We start from the raw sequence: 25,835 nt of genomic DNA on the forward strand, positions 1-25,835 counted from the left end.
TTATGTTCTACCTATCAACATTTGGAAGTCGTTTCATCAGGAGGGAAGGTGGTATCGGTTCGGGTGTGTTGGTAAATAAGGGTGTGGGTATATGGTGTAGGTTTTGGTGGTGGGATGGGGACTCGATTTGAAGAAGGATAGTAATGAGTGGGATGAAAGATGTTGGTGTATTTGATATTTACGATAGATGTAGATTTTTTTTTGTTGGGAGGGGAAAGTTTGATTTGGGTTTTTTATGAACGATTTCATTCTAAGTTTAGATTGGTATAATGTATTTGGGGGTTTTTTTATTCATATGCGCTTGTTATAAGTGAGAAGGAGTTACATGATTCAATATATTCAAGGGATATAGGTTTGGTACATGTCAAAACTTTCTCGAGAAGAAATAGTCAATAGGTTTAATTTATAATTGAGTTATCTATGTTGAAGAGAGATTATTTGCAGTAAAAATTGACAAATGGATTTGTTTGTGTTTTGAATTGCATTTGTACCGTTTTGTGTATGTTAAACCCAGAATGGGTTGATTTATGAATAATTTGAATGAAATCAATAAATATCAAGGAAAAACAAAAAGTGTTTGTGTGTGTGCATGGATAAACCTCATATTACCATCGATGTAATGATAAGTGTATATTTGCACTGGTGAATTTGTTCGGTACATGTATTGTAGTTATGTGAACTTTGTATTAATGTATTGTAGTAATATGTAACGTAAGCACTATTTAGTGAGGGGACTGCACTATACAAGTTCGGTTTTAAGCAGCCCCTCAATTTTCACTTCCATCAAGTCCTCAATGAAATAAATATGTATTCCTACTGATGATACAAAGTTATAAGAATATGCCATCATTTTTGACAATTTTGTTGCCAATGTATATTGTTTGGAAAATAAAACAGGAATGATTGAATGAATGGGGACTCACCGTTCCTCCCAGACTATTATGGGAATTCCTTCATCCGCAAAAAAACAACAACTGAAAACTACGAATTTATAAATTTACTCACTTTATACCACTGTATTAGCTCTATCACATCTTGCTCTAGAGAAACAAAAATAATCCACTAAAATGAGGCCTTTGTCCCACCCCCATGCCCGCCACCCCCCCCCCCCCCCCCCCCCCCCTTGGCTTTTTGCCCCTTCGGGCAAAATGGGATTCTACTATCCTACGGATAGGTACCTGCAACGTGCGGTGAAAATCTGTCAAATTGTAAAATTCTGCCTCTCCCCCCCCCCCCCTCCCGCGGGGGGCGGCAGACCCTCATCCGCCAGCGCTGCATCGACTGCACGTCCTGGAAGTGGATTAGGTTGTCAAGAATGGACTTTGACCAGGCGCTGCGTGCCTCACGATCTCACGTTCATGGACACCGTCATTCAGAGAGACTTCCTTTCGTTCACACAACTAAACGCACAATGCGACAAGGCATCGAGACATACTCCCTTTAGCTTCACTTCAAAAGGCGAAATTATTCACCTTCGATCTTGCTTTGTAATAAAGGTCAGATTATTCTCGTTTAATCTGTATTGGTACCTCATCCAAAATGTCTGCCTTGGTGACAGGTGCGAGTCCTTTCCTCTCCGTTCTCGCGTATGCTGTTTTGGTGATCGTGGCTCTCTTGCTAATTGCCTTTCTCCTGTATTCGGCGTTGGTACTTCGTGCGGAATATCGGTTCAGAGGCTTCCCAGGTCCCAAAAGGACGAGGTAATTAATCTATAGGCCTATATTTGGAGCTTGCACCATAGAATTGCTTTAAGTAGGGCCTACTATGTCGCAATGATATCATTATAAATCAAGACAATACATTATTAGGCTATAGTATTGTCGTATGATGCATTTTAAATACCATAGGCGTGTAATAAAATGTATAATGTGTAGGCCTTATAATATACATAATAGCGGCAGCGAGGGGCTTAAATTCATAAACATGGCGGGGTCATGCAAGGAGACTTCACATAGTGACAACAGTATCATACCGAGGACACAATGACATCACTTGATTTCTTTTTTATCATATTATTATGCATTGATATGTCGAACTGAAACTACACTGCAAAAAGGCCGAGGTGTTGTGATTTCTGATGCTCATTTATTGTGTTAGATTAACACCCCCGGGTGTCATTTCAAAATATAAAATTGAATTTTTAATAGTTTCTTAGTGTTGATTTGGAACTTCAACAAGATGATCAAGAATTTTCCGATAAAGTACTAGAATTTTGAAGAAAAAAAAAGGTGTGGACACATTCACACCACAGTAACAGCAGTTGGTATTGTCTCCTACCAAGGAGCTTCGAAGCTCCTTGCTCCTACTGAAGTTGGACGGGTGGCATTAATATTAACTCCAGCAATATCAAATCAACACTATGCGGTGTCACTGTTAACACTAGCGCAGTGACAAACATATCACCAGCTGCAATGTCAAATTGAATATGGAAATTTAAATCAAATTTCTATTGAATATGGAAATTTAGATGAGATCTCATTTCTCGCCTTCTTGCCTTCTCGAAAAGATCGAGAAAGCGAGGAATTATCTCGTTTTCTCGGTGGCATTGGTTAAGTGCATGACTATAGCGGGATACTCTGCGGTGTCTACAGTTCGTGCGTGAACATTTACCATCACCAGCTCGCTGCATGGACTCTGTAAATGGAGCATTATGATTGATGTGATTGCTTGCAAACATATTTGGCTATACGATACTTTCTCCCAAGGACATTCAAGATAAGGGAATCTACTCTTGCCCATCTCCATCAAACATAATGTCTTATTCAACTTGGCTGTAATAATGATATCTCGAATATGGCGTTAGTTTAAGATTGTATAGTCTGATTTGCGAATCGAAAATACAGGCAAAAGACTATATCTTTTGCAAAGCATATAATTGTTTTATCACCGCCATTGTCATTGATGTTATAACGGAAGACACAGCCATAATAGCAAAAGGTCACATCGTCAAGTTACGGCTTATCTGGAGGCTGTCCTATGTAACCATGAACCTATACCTGGGTCTCTGATGTAATTAAACAGATCGATCTTATTGAAGTGCGTTTGAATTTTTTTTAAAGTCCATTATCCATATCACAGACATTTACAGTTACAATCATATTTGGCAATTGTGGATATTAGAAAAACATAAGTGAAACGCATTTGTAAGTTTTATGCATCATGTGAATGGATGATGATTAGAAAAAAAAAAGTTAGTGCACATGCATAGAGAGAAAGAGAGCATCGATCGATTCGTAATTCGTTTGAATAGCATTCATTTTCAAATCTATACCAGCGCTTTCTGAGATTTCATACGACAAAAGGAGGTCGCATAACAAGAAAAACACTCTCCGTACAATAATTATTGTTTATGGGTATTTTAAACAATGGAGTAATCAATTCCAGGAAAACATTCTGTTGACAATGAACATAGCAGCAGACATAGTACATTAATTCTCATGTACAATATATTTACCGGTATTTACTCGTTCCAACACGATCTTCACTGAAGCTCTTGTTTGTCTTTCTCCTACCTCTCTTTACTTGTCAGCTTTATACTTGGAAATGGCCTATTGCTCGTTGCAGGGAGGGGGAAGTTGTCACTGTGTAACTGCCAGACCATGCACTTGCTGTGAGTTGACTTCGCTTTATCTTTATCAATGTTTAAAAGCATAACGCAGCAAAAAGAAAATAATGATGATAATAACCTTTCTTGTTACGAATAAAAAAGAATACTCCGTGTAAAGCGTATCTCTGTGTACACTCGAAGTTGCAGTATACTGTGTTATTGATTAGGTTCATTAGATTATAGGTCTATACATTGGATCTATACGAGGTGTGCAAACAGATACTTTGATACTTTCTTGGATTGATTACATTGATTGTGCTAAAGTACAACATTCCATAAAAGAAAACATAAAGATTGACACATGGATCAAGGTATAGTTTATTGCATTTTATTTTACATTTGCCATCAGGGTGTATATGTGGGCTCATGACCAGGCATTATTTTTTTTTTTATATTTGACTCGAATTTACACATCATCTTAGTGATTTTGTGGAATGTAGTATGATTGAGGAGAATGGAGAAAACGCGGAGTCAAGATGATCGATTTTGTGAACTGTCAAAGTCGCAAGTGAACTTATCAAGGAGTGCAACATCTGTATAGAAATACAACGACTGATATGAGTTTATCATTGTATGTATCATATAGAGTCTGACCGTAGACTCTATATACAGAAGTCCGATATGTTGTCCTGATTACGACAATTGATGTTGCCCACACAGATCCATGGGAGAATTTCTCGCTGTATTTTTCTTTTCTCTTGGAATACAGAGTTCAAACCCATGGACCTGTCTTTTGGATGCGATTTCTCTGGATGCCCTTTATCGTGGCTTGCTCGAGGGAAATTGTGAAGGCATGGATGAATGAACATCATTATCCAGTGTTGATCTCTTCCTGAAACAGAACAGCACAAATATACTTTTTAGACTGTAAAAAAAGAAAACAAGTGCAATTAAATTCTGTGTCTAATTATCAAAGAAACATGCCGCTAATGACGTGTAATAAATTAAGACACTTCATCGTTTTATACAAATACGTCAAATGATGTTCTTTTATAACGGATAAATTTATGACTCATTTGAGTTCATGCACATTCATGTTTATCGGATTATGTTCATCGAAATAAGAGAAAACTTTAATAAGTGCAATAAGCAGCGTTTTGTACAACATTATATAGATGATGACTAGCGGGGGAGGGAACATACCGAATGTTCCACCCGAAGGGTTTGAAATGCTATTGAGGGAGGTTATAAGTCCCGAGACGAAGTCGAGGGACTTATAGCCTCCCGAAATAGCATTTCAAACCGTGAGGGTGGAACGTTTGGTACATGTTCCCGACAACAAAACTCATCATCTGTTATATTAAATGGGTTAGTCAAATACGTCAACGTCAACCATCAAAGATCGTAGAGAGATTCAGTGTACTTACGCGTAGCCTACCAGCTGCAGCAGTAACGGCTCCTTCTGTTGAAGCCTTCAAGAGCTGCCTCACTTCCATCAATTTACGATAGTCCATCAGAATATTGGTTTTTACTTGCACGTTAGTTAGTTTCATGTTAATTTCTGCACCTCCACATGCGTGTTTCTGTGACGGCACTACCCTTTTTGTACTCAAGTGCGACAATACTCTGCAAGAGGGATGCACTAACTTGGAAGAAGAAGAAGACGGGTAGCTAGCGTAGCCCGACCAGACGTTGTTACTACGCAGTGCGCTACACAGCGACGTACTGAGCTGTAGTTACAGTGTACGATCTTTGCAACCACCAGCATGCATGCAGAGCACAGCAACGCACTCGATCGCTCGCTCGGGCAGAGCCAAAGTCACTGTGCGCGCGTGGGTGGCCGGTCCTAAGCCTTCTGTCATTTGTTACGTGAAAATGTTCTCCCATGGGAGAACATTACCAAGAATGTTCGCCCATGGGCGAACATAACGAATGTACCTCCATCACGTGACTCTGTTTAGCCAATCACTAACCGGTATTTGACTAACCCATTTAATATAACCATATTGCATCTTCTTAATGTGATAGCTGCATTGTTGTTATTATTGTTGTTGGTGTTTGATGGCCCTCCAGTGGCCTAATTCGCCATATAGTTAAATTAGCAGAACGAAGTAAGATTATTTTGACACAGATACATGTCTGCTTACAAACAACAAAGATGAATTTTACAATAGCATAGAGGGTCGCTCTCCCCTGAGAGTATAGATACATTCAGACAGAAATTTATGTAACATTTGCTTCAGATGAGCAAACGGCAGGCAAATGTAAACCTCGTGTCAACTATGATGTTGGGTGCGATATGACATGATTGCTTGGCATAATAAAGCGCGATGAAACAACTTAATTGTTTGTAATAGCGATATATTTGAATTCAAGGAATCTTACCCTTCAAGATGGCTGTTATGCCATCGTTGTTGCATTTGATCATCTCCATTTGACGTTTCAAACCCAAATGCGTTTTTAAATTCTGAGGGTATTTGTCTTTACTGCTTCCGACAGGAGCTTCTTCTCAACAGCCATCATACAAAGCCGTTTGAAATATACAAGTCTTTTCAGACTTTGTATGGAACACGCTTCTTGGGACACGGACTGGTGTCTGAAACTGAGCATGAAAAGTGGTTTCACAGACGAGCAATTTTAAATCCGGCATTCAGGCGCAAGTAAGTAAAAGGAGAGACATTTAGCAGATATATATATATATATATATATATATATATATATTCATTTCATTCATTGATTTATTCTTGGGTTGGTTGGTATTTTGTTCTACTTTTAACACTGCGATTAATATGCATGGATTAGCACATGATTATAACCTAAACATAAGTGAAAATCAAGAAGATTTGCTCTATATCAGCACGTGACGCATCCACCAGATCATGCCTGACGCAGGAGGGATGACGTGATAGGGAGTGATTACCTGACAGGGGTTGGATGACTTAACGAGGGAGAGATGATTTAGGAGATATGATTTTAGCAGGGATGACTTGGTGGAGGAGAGATTATCATACAATGGAGGGTGGACATGATTAGTTCTAGGAGGAATGAATTGACGGAGGAGCTAGAATAACCTTACGATGCAGCTATTACTTTATACTCACAGAGGAGAATCAGTTTAAGATCAGCTTCATTTTGTTAATTGATGCGGAGGCTTGGCTTGAAGGAGAAGAGATGTTTTAACATAAGGATGTAGGCTAAACTAAGGAGGACAACCTTGCGGAGAGGGATTGACCTGACAATGGAAGTATGGCTTGCAAAGGTGTGGGTTGACATTGTATGTAGCAGGGATCTATGGTAGTGGGTAGAGGGATGACCATTTTAAACAGAGATGTAAATTCTCTATGAGTTATTGTTTCAACCAAAAAAAAAGAGAGAATGGCAAATTGGCGAAAATATAAAAGCAGTATAAACTTGCAGTCTAAAATATCAGCACATATTGACTTCATTTAGAGGTCGGGTGCGCGTATTTATTAAAAAATACGGCTATAGAGGCATTGGACAATATAAATAAGCTAATTTGCGAGCAAAGGCATAATTATGCTTCATTCAAAATTCCATGGAAACATTCTCATGGTGTTTAGGTTTATTTAGTTCAGTCTAACTTGACCCAATATCTTCTTTCCGCCAGGTATCTGATCGGAATGATGGAGCAATTCAACGAGGGTGCCGAGATGCTGTGTCAAAAATTGATGGTGAAAGCAGACGGTAAGACAGAAATCGCTATGCTGGACGATCTCAGCAACATAACTCTCGATGTCATCGCCAAGGTAAAGTAGACATTAGGCAAAATCGTTTAGAAAGACGTTCGTTCATAACTTTTGCATGTTTGCTAAACGTTTCTCTTTTATCATGTTGATTTATCATTGTTACATAATGTTCAGTTCTGTTGTCTCTTGATATATCACAGTATGTAATTCATTCTCAACAGACGATATATTACACAATGCATTAAGCATCATTTTAGAAGTTACGTTTGTAGGCTTGTGTTGGCCAATTGTTTGAATGGTGGAAGAGCGATATGAACTACAAATTCATATAGCAAAGATACAAATCAATGTGCACTCTCCCACACAGGTTGGCTTCAGCCTCAACACGAATGCGATAACTGATCCAGATTGTCCATTTCCTTCAGCCATTACCACCATGCTCCATGGCATGCAACACTTGTTTGATACTCCCTTCACACAAGTAAGTACGACATAAATTTTAGAGCAGATTGATCATCTAATAAGATTATGTAGATCGATTCGATTTGTTTATGATTATTGGTGCCCTAGTTCGTACCTCCCTTGATTCGCTTGTTTTCATTTATGTTCTAGTATGACATGAGGAGCAAGGCACGTAAACTTCGCCGGGATGTCACATCCTGTATCAACCTGGTGCGAAATACGGGACTTAAGTGCATACAGGAACGCATTCGTGCCCGCAAGCAGGGAGATCACGTACCCATAGACATGCTCACTATGATCCTAGAAGCTTCTAATGACCTGACGATAAACGAAGACTTCAGAATGGACAATATGCTGGATGAATTTGTTACTCTCTTCATTGCTGGTGCGTATCGAACCTCTTTATTCACCGCAGAATTGGTCTGAATTTGAAAATTCTCTAAGTTAATAGTTTATAACAAATGGTTTTACTCTTCACATTGATGCAGTTTTATGTCCACATGTTTGTCTCTTCCATTCACATTTTAGGTCAAGAGACCACTAGTAATCTTCTTGCATTCACCATACAGCAACTTGGGAGGCATCCAAATGTTGCTAAGAAGTAAGAATTATTGTACAACGTAATTGTTTACACAATAACTTTGAAAATAATTCCAGATCAAAGTCTCAAACCAATTACACTATAATAACTGTTTCTGAATTGAATCAAAAATAAGAAATGCATTCGGTATGTGATCAAAGTCAGAGGGATTGAACAGATACTTTCACATATCATTTGCCAAATTATATGAACAAGAATAAATGTAATGTATATGAAAAAGAAAGTGGTGTTGTTAGTGCGTTTACATTTTATTCTGGAATTATTTGAGAACTTAAATAGTTGCAAGTTATGGAGTTTGTAGATTCTTTACAAGCAAGGAAAAGAATAAAGAAGAGTTTGCATGATACTAAAAAAAAAATAAAAAAAAAATCTAAAGTCACCAGAATATAAGTCAGTGCGCAACTATGTCAGTCCTACAGATGTTATTTGTATACTAATTCAATACAGAGTTAAGTTTGGTTTGAGATTCAAAACAAAGAGCAATTAATGTTTCTAACATGACTAGAGACAGAGAAATAAGCTATGTGTTGCAGAGGTCAAAATCGATAAATATATTGCATTATGATAATAGATATATAAAAGTATTAATTATCAAAAACTGCTCATATACCTGAATATGATATGCACCTTCTCTTGTATAGGCAAAAATATTCTGATGTTTTTAAAGCCCCCCCCCCAAAAAAAAAAAAAAATAGTTCTCGTATGACTGCAGAACTGTTGATTTTCTCTCCAAATTGTGCACATAATAGATGCATAAGAAATTTGTGAATTACCGCTGTGATAATATATGGAATCCGTGTTTTACCTTTAATCTACTTTTTCATCGCTCATGCAGGCTGCGTGCTGAGGTTGATGAGGTGCTTGGTCAGAAACCTACGGTAGAATACGATGATTTGGCTAAATTAGAGTACATGATGAAGGTAGGTTAAAATGGAAGTTTCCCAAAATCTACATGTGTATTGAGTGAATGCAACAATATTAATACAGTACATCAGTGGAGATTAAGAAGAATCAGACTGTCCGTTCATAAGTTATGAATCATTGTAAATGCCTTGGTGCCGCCATCGCTGGGTGACCAAACTGCAACAGTTCTTGATGTCAGTGCAGAACAACTATGTTAAGAAAGGGAATTCGACAAAAATCTAATTTCTTTGAAGTATATAGGCCTAGGTATTCTTTCAACTAGTTATTGACATCTGTACAGGATGATACGATCCCCATTTTTTTAACCAAAGAGCTAGGTAGGTCGATTGCTCTTTCATTATGCTAGAAAAATGCAATTTTGATGGATTCATTTCATATGTGATAATTTTATCAAAGGAGTACGTTGAGAGCGTGCCGGCTTTCAAGAATACCTTTTCGCCTTAGTTCACACGAAATAATTCATTGCATAGCTGACCTATTACTTCTTTTCTTTTTTTTAGTATAAGGCCTCTTTTTCGAGGAAATGTCAAACTTTATGGTAGACAATGTTTTCCAGATCATTATAAAGACGACTAGTGACATAACAGATGTTATTCAATTTCGACTCCACGTGTCCTGTCGCCAGCTCATTCCGAATATTCATATTCTCTTACAGGCAACAAGTTTACAATAGGAGCATTCAAATTGAGTCTTTATGGTGTCATTTAATTATATATATATATATATATATATATATATATATATATGTATATGTATACATTTATATATATATATATACATACATTACTTAAAGTACTGTATTTTTAATTGAATGCTAACAACGTCTATATGTGCAATACACATGATAAAAAAAAATGTAAACTGAGGATCACGAAAACAGTGTCACGGTCATAATGAAAATGAAGATGTAGAAAGAAAAATGTACAAACAATATGATGATCGTCATTTAAAAAAACTTGGGGACAAAGATGGAAATTGAAATATAAAAGGAAAATATGTTATGATCATGATTCTAAGAGGGATTTGTATTGACGTGTACATACTTAATGTTGGGCAAAGGAAAAATGTTCAGGTAAAAATGACGACCATGATGATAAAATCGGGTGCACGTCACGAGACCGACACCCACGAGTCATACAGCCCACAAGTCATACAGCTCACAAGTCATACAGCCCACGAGTCATACAGCTCACAAGTCATACAGCCCACTAGTTATACAGCCCACGAGTTCGACACTGAGTAAATAAAGCCCATGAGTTCGACATCAAGTAAAATAAGCCCAAGAGTTGTACGGCCCATGAGTTCGACACTACGCACAAAAGGCTCACGAGATCGACACTTAAGCAAAGAAAGCCCATGAGACCGACACTACGCTTAAAAGGCTCACGAGTCCGACACTAGGCAAAAGAGGCTCACGAAACCGACACTGGGCAAAAGAGGCTCACGAGACCGACACTAGGCAAAGAAGGCCCACGAGACCGACAGGCTGAACAGCGCCACCTATAGACCAATTAATTGTACAGGGTATCCAGATAATGGCATAAAGAAGGTATAAGAGATGGAAAAGGAGCGTTGCTAGGGTATTACCTCGTCAATTGACCTCCCTCATCCCCTGAAAGGTTCAAGATCTTTAATTGTGTTTGTGTATGTGCGTGTTTGTGAAAAAATAAACAAAATTCAGTAAAAGTGCACGAGATGTTTCAACATTACTTTCGAAAATGCGAAAAACACCCTCGATTCCCTATCTGGAAAGCCCATACCAGTATACCAGTATACCAGAAAACAAAAATAACAAAATGATGTGGACATTCAGATCGACCAACTAGAAAAATACCCAGGTATGAAATGAAGTTAGCTAAAAGAAAGTAATTCACAAAATGGTCAATGTTGCAGTGCACAGCTGCTTTACATGTTTGGTTTTTTTTTTTGGGGGGGGGGTAGTCATATGCAAAGGCGTTGAAATGATATAAATTCACAGAAAAATAATGTAATCGTCAATTAAGGCATCGTCAAGAATTCGGAAAAAAAAGATGCGTCCATGAAAACAACTTGTCTATTTTATGAAAAATGTACCGTTTTGAGAAGAATAATTTTATAAACACAAGACACTGAAATCGAGGTGAATCGCTGCGATAAAAAACGTTTTCATCCGTTGAATTTCAAACATTATAGTTAAAGAGAAAATTACAAATTAAACCCTAATCAGGAGGGTATAAGCAGGCACATGGGATATCTATAAGGCCGACTTAACTAGTGAAGCGAGAAAGAAAAGGGCGACAAAAAAAGAATAGATCCTGTCCACCGTCTAATTAGAAATTAGGAAAGCCAATTACAGTAAATATCGCACGATGTCATCTAAAATTAAACCATTCATCGTTCTTGTCCTCTATCATATTTTTCATACTTTTTTTTTTTTTTTTTTTTTTTGGGGGGGGGGGTCCCATGAAGAGGACAATCTTATTAAAAAAAAGTGGTAACAATGTCGCTCCCCATAGCATGACAGAACTGCCCTTAAAAGCCACACGTGTAGAAATACATATTCAATGTCGTTGATATGTAGATGGTGCTGTTATTAGTTAGTTACAATCTCTCGCTCGACAGCGTAACGAAATTGCACCCCCAGTATGTCATTTTCCCCTTCATGGAACACCCTGTACAGGTAATTGACATGTAGATGGCGCTGTTCATCCTGTCGGTCTCGTGAGCCTTCTTTGCCTAGTGTCGGTCTCGTGGGCTTTCTTTGCTTATTATAGTGTCGGTCTCGTGAGCCTTCTGTGCCTAGTGTCGGTCTCGTGGGCTTTATTTGCCTAGTGTCGGTCTCGTGAGCCTCTTTTGCGTACTGTCGGTCTCGTGAGCCTTAATTGTGTAGTGTCGGTCTCGTGGATATTCTTTGCTTAGTGTCGGGTCTCGTGAGCCTTTTGTGCCTAGTGTCGAACTCATGGGCTGTATGACTCGTGAGCCGTATAACTCATGGGCTGTATGACTCATGGACCTATTTTTTTTTGTCGGTCTCGTGGACCGTATGACTCGTGGGTGTCGGTCTCGTGGGATGACCCCATAAACTCAAAACTCAAATTCGAAGATAAATGGAAAAAATAACGCTTACTTGATTTTTTCTGTAGGAAATTGAATGCTCAGTTGTGAAACGTGATAGCGCAAGAACAAAACTGAAAGTGCTCTTATGTACTTACCAAGCCCGTCGCACTGTTAGTTGAATCCGCAAAGTTAATTCATGCCAAAACATGACATGGAATGCTTACATCTGAATTTGAACATTCTGACCATTGATTTGGGTGCCTAAAAACAATTTTAAGAGCACTTAGCGTTCAATCACTTGACCAAAGTCACTCCACATAACGGCTTCAAGCATGCGAATTTAAATGGGGAAAAAAGAAAAAGAATGATAATTTTACGAAATTGGCAGGGAAATCAGTAATTATCATTGTTGCTGCTATTAACGTGATAATTATATTTAAAGCCGGCTCACGCCCAACGCACCCTTTCAGCAAAACTGGGATGGAACTTTGGACGAATTGTATAACGCTGAGAGTCATATCGCTTTTCCTAAACTTGTTAAAAAGAAATAATGGTTTTGCTTTATATCACGTCTTAATGTTACTATCAAAACGGAAGCTTGCACAAGAAACGTTTTTGTCACTCTGGATTTCTACTGTTCTCTTTGATGTTCTGTAATTGCTGATAAATCGGACCTTTTATACTAAAATGTAAAGTTTTACATTTTGCATGATAATATTATGTGCATTCTTACTGACTGATGTGTTATTGTCTCCAGTGCAAATATAACTTACTCGCAGAAATGAAAACATAAATTTTAAAGAGATAGTTTTGCTACTAAACATCATTTTTTGGGACATTGATATATATTGTAGAAATAGATATGATTATTCTTTGTGGATTCCTGCAGCAGATCATAATATCAAGGTATATACTTACAATGCAAACATTCAGGTTCTCAAGGAGACACTTCGACTATACCCACCTGTTGGAGGTACCACTCGTAGAACTGCTCATCCAATTCAATACAAACATTTCACCATTCCTACCGGCAGCGTGGTCTCAGTAAGTCTGTCATCTCTATTTGTTGTCGTTGTTATACAGCTCCAGAAACACCTTTCGTTGACTGTAATAATTTCTTCGAGATTTTTTTTTTAAATGGAAGTATAGTTATCTCTATTCTCGCGGAAGTGCAGTGATGAACATAAAACATGCAAAAGAAACAACGCATTTACACAGCAAACATAAAAGAAACAACAGAGGTGGTCCTTTCTCAATCAACGTTCCTGAGTTGTGTTTTATTTTAGTGCTGTTCAAATCTTCACAGTTCTTCTACTATTTACATTTCATGTGTTATCAAATGAAAGTTACAAAGGTGTAGAAGAAAATGAATGTAAAAGAAGAGAAAATATGAAATCTATTTTGATCTCTTACTTAAGTATTGGCAAATCTTACTGAATTACGTATATTCGAAATTCGTATCTAGTGCAAGGCGAGTATTCAAGTTTGGCTTTTGATACAGGTTGTAACGAGTGTCATGTCGCGAATGGAGGAGTACTTCGACGATCCTCTGCTTTTCAATCCTGATCGCTTTGATGTTTCGGACGAGGAAGGAATGTAAGTATTCAATTTCCCTGGAAAAAAAAAATATTACGATCACTTTTAAAACATTCGGCAAATACACATATCGCAGTGGAAATATTGTGTCTCACATTACTTTTCAAGAGCAAATGGATATGCCTATTGATTGCCATCAACACTAACTAAACAAGATGTGTGAATTATCTCACAACAAGCCGTACATCTGTACACTTTAGTAATGTACCTATGTATTCCTGAAAAAGAGAGTATATATCATTGGATAATTATACACATACACACACACACACACACACACACACACACACAAACACACACACACACACACACATATATATATATATATATATATATATATATATATATAAGCCCCTCAAAAAAAAAGTTTGGAAATCTGAGTTTGATCAATCATTTCTCATTTTTCCTTAGAAATAATTTGTTTTTGCATAGTACCACACAAAGATTATTTAAATCTCTTTAAAATGATACCATACTTGTTATGATTAGTGTTTACATGGAAGTGCAGTGCTTATACAAATATGAGGTAAAGTCAGAATTGAAAAGCTGCAAAATGGCCCAATTTTTGACGTCCCTAATGGAGTTTCCTCGTTATGAGTGAGTTCCCCATTGTTTCTTTGGTGTTCATTAACTGTAACATCAGCATTTTTATGGAGTGAAACTTGTATGCGTTCAACCAAACAGATAAATAAACACACACACACACACACACACACAAGCACAAGTGATCATGACTCAAACCATTTTATGTCACAGAACCTCGCCACATTAACCACAGCAAAGACATAAAGAAGTGAAATGGCATGGTCTTGATTTTATTGCAGTTTCATCTTTATTTTGTCTTCATTTTGTCGTTATTTTGTCTATGTTTACTTTGTCTTTATATTGTTAATGAACATGATCGGGTCTCAGTCTCTGGTGGACGACCCAAGTGTTTGCACCACGGCCTGGCACCGTGTCCTTATGCTGTTGATTAGCTTCGTGATTCGCTGCTGAGGAATGGCGTTCCACCCGTCAACCAGTTAACGGAGTCCTGCCATTGTCGTTGCATTTGTGACCCTTTTCACCACAGCCTGGCCAAGTTGATCCAAAAAATGTTCTATGGGGTTGAGGTCGGGGCTGCATGCAGGCCAATCCATTGTAGTGATACCCGTACTCTTTCCCTCTCTCGAGAAAGTTGCGCACAAGTCTCGCTCTATGTGGTCTTGCGTTGTCATCTTTTTGAAGCATCTCAGCTTCAATTTGCCCTATGGCGCGGGCTTTTTGAACATTGCTTACACGTGGCATGATGTATATACTACCATAAAACTTGATGAGCTATCAAAATTGCCTGGCATGGCACCGCTGAAAACTTGAATACATGAAGTTAAGATGTCTATTGAAATTTGCTGACCAGTTGAGAACAAAAGACATAACAAAAAAGAACATTTTGCAACTTTTCAATGCAGACCTTATCAGACACTTTTGAGTACAGCCCTTTACTTGATAGCATAATCATAATGAGTAGGATATCATTTTAAAGAGAATCTAATAATCCTTCCATTGATATCAAGCATGTATTGTATAGTGCTTACAAACTGGAGAAATTTACAACTGAAGTCAGATTTCCAAACTTTTTTGAGGGGTTTATATTACTTCATAGTAATTGTCCTTGTTTTGTATGACACCAATATATCCAATTTAAATACTGCTTTTTGCAATAGAATTTTCCCAAAACTGTAAATTATGATGGAATTGAGTTTCGTGCTTCTATAAATGAACATGAATTCGCTAAGTAATTTTGCTATTTTTGTGCAGTATTGTTAATCTTGGGGTTTTTTTTAAATCCGTTAAAGATCTATTACCTTTTATTTACAAAAAAAAAGTGGACATTACCATTTCAGCTAACGATACGTTTATTTTTGTTATATTTGTTTTAACGAGGTTATTTGAAAACCTTAACCCTAATCCAAACCCTATAATACCTCATTATACACGCTTTCTTGATATACCCTGTTAGGATGTTATATTCCAAACAATTTTGGTTCAGATTGGGATATTCAATGTTCATAGCGAAACTTCAGTTTTATGGCGGATTGCTGGTGCTTTTGACAATAGGAAATAGGTAATTTTTTTTTTTTTTTTTTAGATCTCGCTGAAACATTTGATTGCGTTAGTTATGACATTCTCTTTAAAAATAAAGATATTACGGTATTAGATGGGTTACTCTGGAATGACGTTGGAATGAGCGTCATAATCGTATGCAGTACATATTCCGTGTACATGATTATTCTTCTCTTAGTCAGTCTATAATATTAAATAAAGGCGTTCTATTGTCTTTTATCATGTACATCAATGTTTGGCAAGTTTCCAGCTGTATATATACTTTATTGTGCGATGTATTTGGTACTGATATCAATGACACATGAACAAACTGAGCGGTGGCACATGAAGTGAATCAACGGTTCGCGGAAGGTAAATCTGAAGTTTTTCTTCTTCTTCCTCCGTTAAGTGCAGCTTTATGCTTGAAGATTACGCACTGTAGTGTGTGAGAGTATGCAGCCATATGCGGGTAACATCTGTATCATTGTAATACAAAACAGGGTAAGAGGTGTAAGAAATGCGTTTTATCTTGTAAAACATCAAATGCACTTGATGCAACAAACATAAGACAGTCTTACCTTCTTATATTCTTTGAAATCTCTATCATACCATTATCTTGCCTCATCTAGCATGTCTAGTACATGTACTGCAATATCATTTGGGACATGTGCATAATGCAATATGAATTTCATTTGTATCCTTCCTCACTCATTTTAATACATCTTACAAAGCATTAGAATTGTTAACTGCATGATACCAATGAACATATCCCTTGATACGTTGATATACTTTCTCCCCATTTCTCGGTACCTATTGACAATCACACTAGAAATCATACTAATGAGTAAGAGTTACAGGGAAGGCCCTACTACATTTTCAACTATCAATTTGTTATTTCGAGAGGCACAATTAAATAGAATGCCCTTCTTTACATACAGATGAAAAAAAATGCCACAAGCCATTCTTATAAAGAAGCCTAAGCATATTCTCGTCAGATAAAAACCAGGTACATTGTACTCATATCTATGCAAGTACTTGTGAAGTAATGCTTATATCAAGATTCCAACACGCATTTTTTTACCACGCTTTCGGTCCTTTTGATGAACCTTCATTTCTTTGGGCTACACTAACAAACAAAGAATATGACTCCTTTCAGAAACAAAGGTGATGGGTAGGTGATGGGTGATGGGTAGGTATATGACAGTCACATACATACAATTTTGAGCTTGACTTCATTTAATGTAAAATGACACGTAATATGCACGACGCCATACATGGGCGTCACCAGGGGGGGGGGGGGGGTGCGTTGGGTGCGAACGCACCCCCTTCAGACTCTTAAAAAAAATAAATAAATAAATAAAAATCACCACTTCAAGCGACTTCAACGCCGGACGCTAAATAATTATTCTTGTTTTTTATTTTTTTATTTTTTTTTATTTTAAATTCGTGGGCAAAAACAATGCGCACCCTGGCCTCTGGCAGCACTGATTTTATACATACACGTATCTACAGTACTAGTATTCTACAGTGTTTACTAGTATTTTATCGACCGTATTTATCGACCGTATAACTGCACATCCGTACGGTACGGAGCACGTACACGTTTGCATGTGCGTATACGTGCTACTTACAAATATGTAGGGTCTATGTACAGCACGTTACTTTTGACCAATCCATATTGATAATGCGGGCCCAAGTGCAAGCCTTAGCCTCATTTAAAAAAAAGGAGGGCAAGTAAATCATTTTGCCCACCCCTCCCATAGTTCCCGAGACGAGAAGATTTTCTTGCTTTTTTGACAGAAAAAAAGTTGCCCCCATAAAAACATTGGAGGGGCAAGCGTATTATAATTTTGCCCTCATAACTCCCGAAATGAGAAGATTTTCTTGCTTTTTGACAGAAAAAAAAGTTGCCTTCTAATATTGGAGGGGCAAGCGCACCATTTGTCTCAGCCAACATAATTATAATTCCAGAGATGAAACGATTTTCTTTCTTTTTTGTTAGAAATCTGTCCAATTATTTCATCCAAAATGTGCACCAGGTGGCAGGTTACTGAATTTCAGTTCTAAAAAAGCAAAGTCTCTCTCGTGTGGGAGGGGGATACCCATTCCCACACCCTCCCCCGTTCAGTCTATTTTCCATAGCCTTAATACACCTATAGACTGACAGATTTACAAATGTTTCATCGATTAAGTCTGTCACTTTACTTTAAAAAAAGTTCGCCTTTAAATTAACCCTTTCACGCTGGCTAGCCAAGGGGGGGGGGGGGGGGGGCGATGGGGCAGTGCCTCCCCCCCCCCCCCCAAGATTTTGATTGGGGATTTGGAAGGCGGAAAAAATATAATCCGATATGGGAGAGGTATCTTGCCACCCTTCCATTGCCATGTCCCTTCTATATACTTAGTACACTGTGGGGAATGACAATTTCGAATTTTCCACAAAAAGTGTACTTCAGATCGCTTTATTTCAATTCTAAAAACTCAAAAGCTCCGTAGAGCGGGAGTGAGTATCCCCTTCCCACATCCTCCCCTAAGTTCTACCTCACCGTACTTTGTACATACACAGAGATGATGCACACTCGGAATAAGAGCCATTAACACTTCAATGAAAAAAAAAAATCTATATGTTTAAATTATTATTCTTGGGAGGGGGCTGGAAAAAAATTCAAGTACTGTACCAAAAGTTTCCACAAGATCGCTGAATTTCATGTCTGAAAATACAATACAACATTTCAGACGAATTATGAATCGAAGAACTGGAATTTAACTTACGTTTTTGGCAACGTTTCGCTGATAATTCGTCTCAAATCTACATCAACTGGATGAATAATAACTTTCATCAACATACAATACAACATGTATCACCTGCGTGTGGGAGGAGAAATGCCCCTTATGTACACCCTCGTGTGCATGCTTTTTCTGCTTGATTGCTTAACAGACAGCGTTCATAACATTCATTGTAAGAATTAATACAATAAGTTTATTTAAATCATACATTTTTTAGGCAAATTGTTCAATAATGATCTACATCAAAATGTAATGCTACCTTAAACAAGTGGGACTGTTTCAAGTCGATAAATCAAGCAAATACACGCATCAAACTGCACCATTTGCAACATCAAAACGCAAAGAGTTCTCACCGTGGGAAGGAGGACAACCCCCTCCACCAACCCCCCCCCCCCCCCTCGCTCGCTCCCCTTACTCGGGCTCGGTCGCGTTCATGTCATCAGTGTAAGAATTAATACAAGAAGCTTATTTAAATGATATCATAATTGGCACATTGTTCAATAACAGGTTACATCAAAATATACTGCTACCTTAAACAAGTGGGACTGTTTCAAGTCAATAATTAAAAAGAAGCAAAAACATGCATCAAATTGCACCATTTACAACGTCAAAATGCAAAAAGTTCTCAACACGGGAGGGGGACACCCCTCCCACACTTTCCCCCTAGCTCACTCCGCTCGCTCTTGCTTGGTCGCGTTCATGATATTCAGCGTAGGCCCTAAATATTAAAACAGGAAGTTTATTTGGATGATACTATTTCATATGTAAATTGTTCAATAATCTATATCAAAATATACTGCTATATGCCTTACATGAGTGGGACTGTTTCAAGTCGATAAAACAAGCAAAAACATGCATCTGCACCATTTACAACATCAAAATGCAAAAAGTTCTCTCCGTGGGAGGGGACACACCCTCCCCTCTCGCTCACTCCGCTCGCTCTTGCTTGGTCGCGTTCATGATATTCAGTGTAAATATTAAAAACAGGAAGTTTATTTGGGTGATACTATTTTATAGGCAAATTGTTCAATAATAACATCAAAATATACCTCTACCTTAAACAAGTGGGACTGTTTCAAGTCGATAAAATAAGCAAAAATATGCACCAAATTGCACCATTTACAACATCACAATGCAAAAAGTTCTCACCGTGGGAGGGGGCACACCCCCTCCCACACCCCCCCCCCCCCCCCCCCTCTTCCTCGCTCTGCTTGCTCGGGCTCGGTCGCGTCGCTCCCTCGCATACTAGCAGCTCCCCCCCCCCCAAAAAAAAAAAGAAGGAAATCGTACCTACGCCGGTTCCCTTTCCCCGCTTGGTTTTCCTTAAAAAACACTAAAAAAGTCTGGGGATTGAGATCTTCCGAAATTCCAAATGTAGTGTCCAAAAAACTCGTTACATTAAATGTCAAAACGCCCCGTCCTTGAAAAAAAAAGCTGGTGACGCCCCTGCGGCGTGGAAGGCATATTTACAGTACATTAGTATTCTGCTTACATATTTAGGAGGAACTGACAGCCTGTGCAATATTCTAATATTAGTGACTAAGAAATCGGCAAAAAGTAACGTGGAGAATACACAATATCCGAATTGTGTTGTTTACCTGCTGGACTCAAATGTTCATAACTGCACGTTTGGGTGTGTTGTTGTTATACATTAGGGGTGACATAGTCACCCGTTGATTTGATTACAACGCTCAATGCATTATCAGAATATACTAATATAAAATGAAATATAGTTTACCCTAAATAAAATATCGCAGCGAAATTTAGTAAGTCTACCTTTTATTCCCACATTTAACATATATAATGATCGATATTACCAGAGTTGATACATGTACTACATTTACCGTGAACCAGACCTCCCTTGAATGTAGAAACAATGCTAAATATGATAAATTGCCTACTGATGTTCTATATTTTTATCCTGCATATAACTTTCAGGGTTAAGATTTGCTACATTGATGATCTATATTACATTTATAAAGGGTAAATTATGTTATTCTCAGAGTTGTCTCCTGCTGTTACATTTAGGTTTATTAAGGTCGATACTACATTATTTGGGCGTTGTGAGAACATTTAGGGGTATAGGTAGTATACAAGGAGGTAGGCCCTACCTCCTTTGTAGTACACGATGGCTGTTTCCGCGAGCATGTCGGATGATTTCTTTTGGGATTGTAAAGATCAACGTTGTTTCCATGCAGTTGGAGGCAAAGATGATAGCGCTCTATAATCTTAGGTTGGAGGGTTTTGGGTGAAGTAATCCATTACGATTTACGCCCTAGGATTCGTTGTTATGAAATTTTGCATTTGGGTCTGCGATGGCTCTCGGAACTGTGAGATTTCAACGGTGGATCTTGCACAAACTGAGATGAGTGGTCTACCAAGGTAATTTTGCTTGTGCATTTTGGGCAAGAAATGTTGAGTCAGGTTGGATATTGTTAATGGGTCATTGCACCTTCGATCTTGTGGTCAATATCCTGGGGCTCCTTGGTCTGGTTTACCCTTTCAAGCTAGTCTTCATTGGGTATACCGGTTAGGTTATTATTACTGCAGAACCCTCATTCACCATCCACCATTTCATATCTTACACACACACACACACACACACACAGACTTTATATATGTATATTATATGTACACATATAATATATACATTTAGGGCTCGACATAAGCCGCGGTGCAGGACCACGAATATTTATTCAAAAAACATAAAACTAGCCACTCTGACATTAAAGCAGTGGATAACACGGGTCAGACACGCATTACAAACACTGTATATTATTCGTTTTGCATTGCAGTCGCGGTCCCAAAATATATGTAAGGAAATACACTGCATAATTATATTCACTGCCATTACACACTGGAAATCAATCATATTGCCTTTAGTTAGCCTCCTCCCGCTAACATTCTACTGACTGTCAAGATTGCTAGATAAAGTGCGATTATATTCGCAAACTGCGAGAGAACAACGAAATCATTTAATGTTACTCCCAGACAGGACAGCAGAATGGTTGGAATTAATTGCTTTTGAGAACTTCAACGTAAACAACAAAGAATATACCTTTCTTGGTCAAGTCATCAGATGAACTTGAACATTATATAATGATTCATACATTCTAAGACATAAAGACAACATCGGATCGCTATACTACCCTCACATTTCTTAAATGTGTTCAAAATGGCAAGTAATTGATGATTCAGTAATGTCACTCGGACATACTGTACATATGCATGTTTGTTTGTTTATTTGTGTGTTTTTTACACATTCATATATCTTTTGCTACATTCAAACAAACATAAACCCTTGGTGCTTGACAGAAATTGGAAGTAAAAGATAGAGACTACCACGTCAGGAAAATTTTCGTTTTCGTCCTTACCAGTTGAAATATCAGTCTGAAAATACGAATGCTTCCTCGTATTTTACTCAATGTAATCTAACAATGCATAGTACATCTTCAAGAATATGAACATTCACGTACGTCTTTCCTTGTTAAGACTCAGATGAAGTAAAAAAATAATAATAACACACACACACACACACACACACACACACATGCCCAGCGTCCCACAGTATGTTCAGAATGTATTCACATATTAAGTCGGCTATGTGAAACGCTCGATGAAGATGATGTCACACTGATGGTGTCGTTTTTCACAGAGAGTTCATGGTAATTTCCTGTTTAACATTGTGAATTGACGTTTCACAATTGTGTTCAAAATGTTGAAACGTTCGAATTAAACAGTGTGATGAGATTTCACACTGTTCTTTCCAGCAAGGAATGGACAATATCCTAAGCTGCATTGCATATTACACGAACCTGGTAGTGTCCACACCTTGGGCTAGCAAAAGGAAAATATAGTCTGTCTCAGCTGTGAAAGGTTTTTATATGTCACTATAGTGTCGCATGTCAATGATTTATACTAGACTGACATCCCTCTACAATAAAATACCATGAAGATACTTCTTTTCTTTATCTTCCTAAACCAGACCGAAATGTAACCACTCGGGAGACACATGCCCTGAACGCAAGCCGTTACACACAGTCATAACCATTTGACTGAGTTACAAACCTTTATAAAGAAAGGACAAAACCATCAATTATTGTTCTCAATCTTACATTCCCCTATAGACCTATCTGCGCACAAAGCTGACATGTTAACAGGTCTTCCATTTATTTGTTATTTTTCTGTACAGGCGACAGCGTATGTACGCGTACTTCCCATTTTCTCTGGGTCAGCGTTCTTGCATCGGTCAGCAGTTTGCTCTAGTGAGTTATCTCATTGGATTGGTCCAGTCGATTCACGTTAATGTCTACTGCTGTCCATATCAGCGGCATTCTTCTCATAGACGCTCAAAAACAGTTCAAGATTAGATAATGTTAATTGCAGGCTTTTGACAGATTTATATCATATCATTCGATACAATACATTCTACTATATGCTCAAAAAATCTACGGCAATGCAACTACATGTGCCGTGATTTTTCTTCGCATCTTGCAGATCGATAAAGTGCCACTTGATATCTCATAATTAAAATTGCCGTGAAAACAGTCCTATTGTTCTCTTTTCGTATATACTAACAAGTTACGATATTGCGTACAAAGCATATCGATCGAAAGCTCAGTTTATAATCACTGTACTTGTATAATGGAGAGAAATTGGCAAGGAACATCATGCAGGTCACAGGTCATATCTTCTTCACACAACCAAGGGTTGAACAGCTATGAACAATCCTGATCGCTCGAGTTCTGACAGGATATAGAAACTAGACATCACATACATTGAGGAAGCTCCAGCTAAGTCCTATCGTCATTTTAGAGAGTATGGTGGTATGATCACTAGCTATCACAGAAAGATCTGAAACCTATCTGAGGTCTTCTTCGTTTTTCGTTAACCCTCTTACGATTTTTGAACTTTCTTTAACAGATAGAAGCACGCGTTCTACTTAGTAAACTGCTTCAGAGGTTTGAGTTCCGCCTGGAGCAGGGGCAGAGGACTACCATAATAGACCAACTCACCTCCAAGCCTTTAGACAAGTGTAAGAACTACGTCACTATCAGGCCCTAATACATATGATTACATTTTACTTCAAGGGTGAGTAGGTCTGTTGTAAAATGATATATTTGTCTGTAGTTTCTTTCTTTGAAACTACCAAATGTGGGAAGAGTGTACACGTTAGCAATTCCGTTATGTGCGACACGTTAGTCAACTATCAGTTGTTATACATGCAAATAGGAAATACTACTGTTTATATTATTTCCATTCAATTCAGCCAGGCATACCGAGATGACTGAGTAATAAGTGATTCTATTGTTGTTGAACATTTTACCACAAGTAGCACAATGAGACGCAGGATTTGCGGATAGTGTTAGTTTCCTTGCAGCTATATTTAAATGAAATTCTACATTGTAATTACTATCGCATTGCATTTACAGAATGCTTCCTATTGCTGGATATTCCATTGAACTTACAGAATGCTTCCTATAGCTGGATAGTTATGATTGAGTCAGCTTATATGACAGTCACAACGTAAACTGTGTTTAACAAGGATCAAAACATTACAAAATGCTATTTTGTCACTTTTCCATATGATGCTACAATGAACTTGTGTATCTAAAGACGTGAATATATGAATTTCGTGTATAATCTATATATATTTTTATCATTACAATTACAATAACATGGCAAAACAACATAAGAAAAAAATATAATGGTTGAATGGTCGAGGTATACAGGTATTATCTCTCGTCAACTTCGTTTCTGGAGGTAAAAACTGTACATACTTGAATGTGCTGTGCCATGATATAAGAAAGGTTATCCAAACAAACCATGCTAGCTGTAATTGTTCTCTTTTTCTGCATCTGAAGTTACTATGCTGCTTCACCAATATCGCCATTATCATAATAAATCAGCAAATGTCACATCTCTTTTATCCTCTGCCATCACCATAAACAGTACGTTGTCATGGTTGTGGTATTGTTTCTTATGGCTTGTACATACGTTAACCCTTTGTTGAGTTTAGAATATCTACATATCAGTACACTAAAGACGTGTAAACACTAGTAACAATATTCAAAGAAAGATGTTATAAGTATACTCGTCGCCATCTCTATTAAAGGGCAAGTCCAAGTTATTTGATCACACAAGACTGAAAATTCAAAATGACTCAATCTACATAAACTTGGTATCATTTTAAAGCTAAGAAGTTAAAATACATGAATTTCAACAAAAAAAAGTAAAAATCCTTCCGCATAACCAGCAATAAATTAATTAATCTGCATAAATTAAAATTCAGAGTAACGCGTGGGACATTCAAAAATTCTGCATTTTAAAATATATCTTTCAATTTTTACAAGTTTTTATGAAAACAAGTATGGTGACCTTAAGTCTGACTAACAAGTTATCATGACTGTGATTTTCAGTTTCTCAACTGATTAAATATGCAAATGAGGGATGGGCCAAAATTAGCATGTCCCACGCGTTACTTTTTTAGGTCATTATTTCTCATTTGCATAATAGTTAATGATTTAATTGACCTGAAACTTTCAAAAGACCAAATTCACAATGGACCCAATCATATCCAAGAGATAAAAAGTTAGTCTGATAAATCTCATACTTGCAATTTTCAATTAAATTTAGTAACGTGTGGGACATTTTAGTAACGCGTGGGACGATTTGTGTACAAGTCAATGGAAGTATACTAAATCTTAGTCTTCTATGGGAAATGTGTACATTATTGAGGGATTTTTTGTAATTTTCTGAATTCTGACTTGAAATTTGGTGAAAAGTTCCACTTTGGATAAATAATTCACAAAAGATCATTACATGCTATTTCAAGGTCACATTCAAAGTCAAATGTCAAAAAATAAAGGATAACACAGGCATTTCATATTTTTTATTATAATCTATTGTTCCGGTGGGTCTAAATCATTTGAATTTGCAAGAATTTATTAGAAATACATCTATTTAGATAATTAGTACCCCATATTAAAGTTTCTCTGAGCAAATGTGCAATTCACATCACAATATTCATAGTGACAAAAATGTCCCACGCGTTACTTGTCCCACGCGTTACTATACCTATCTTTCTATAATTGAC

The 25,835-nt window shown here is 37.5% G+C and overlaps 1 protein-coding gene across 1 annotated transcript; it reads left to right on the forward strand.

The window, feature by feature from the left end:
- The first annotated feature begins 1,355 nt into the window (after nucleotides 1-1,355).
- On the forward strand, nucleotides 1,356-25,835 carry LOC139737540 (cholesterol 24-hydroxylase-like). The gene is made up of 13 exons (XM_071648211.1): nucleotides 1,356-1,700; nucleotides 3,530-3,610; nucleotides 4,317-4,398; nucleotides 6,047-6,207; nucleotides 7,176-7,314; nucleotides 7,622-7,735; nucleotides 7,867-8,101; nucleotides 8,245-8,317; nucleotides 9,153-9,237; nucleotides 13,211-13,321; nucleotides 13,779-13,873; nucleotides 22,932-23,004; nucleotides 23,663-25,835. Exons 1-13 carry the CDS (start codon nucleotides 1,540-1,542, stop codon nucleotides 23,801-23,803), a joined length of 1,551 nt encoding a protein of 516 aa, XP_071504312.1. The 5' UTR covers nucleotides 1,356-1,539; the 3' UTR covers nucleotides 23,804-25,835.

The sequence above is a fragment of the Diadema antillarum genome, unplaced genomic scaffold (genome assembly GCF_040938485.1).
Source record: "Diadema antillarum isolate AM-2024a unplaced genomic scaffold, OU_Dant_1.0 seq00000696_RagTag, whole genome shotgun sequence".
In the NCBI taxonomy this organism is placed as follows: domain Eukaryota; kingdom Metazoa; phylum Echinodermata; class Echinoidea; order Diadematoida; family Diadematidae; genus Diadema; species Diadema antillarum.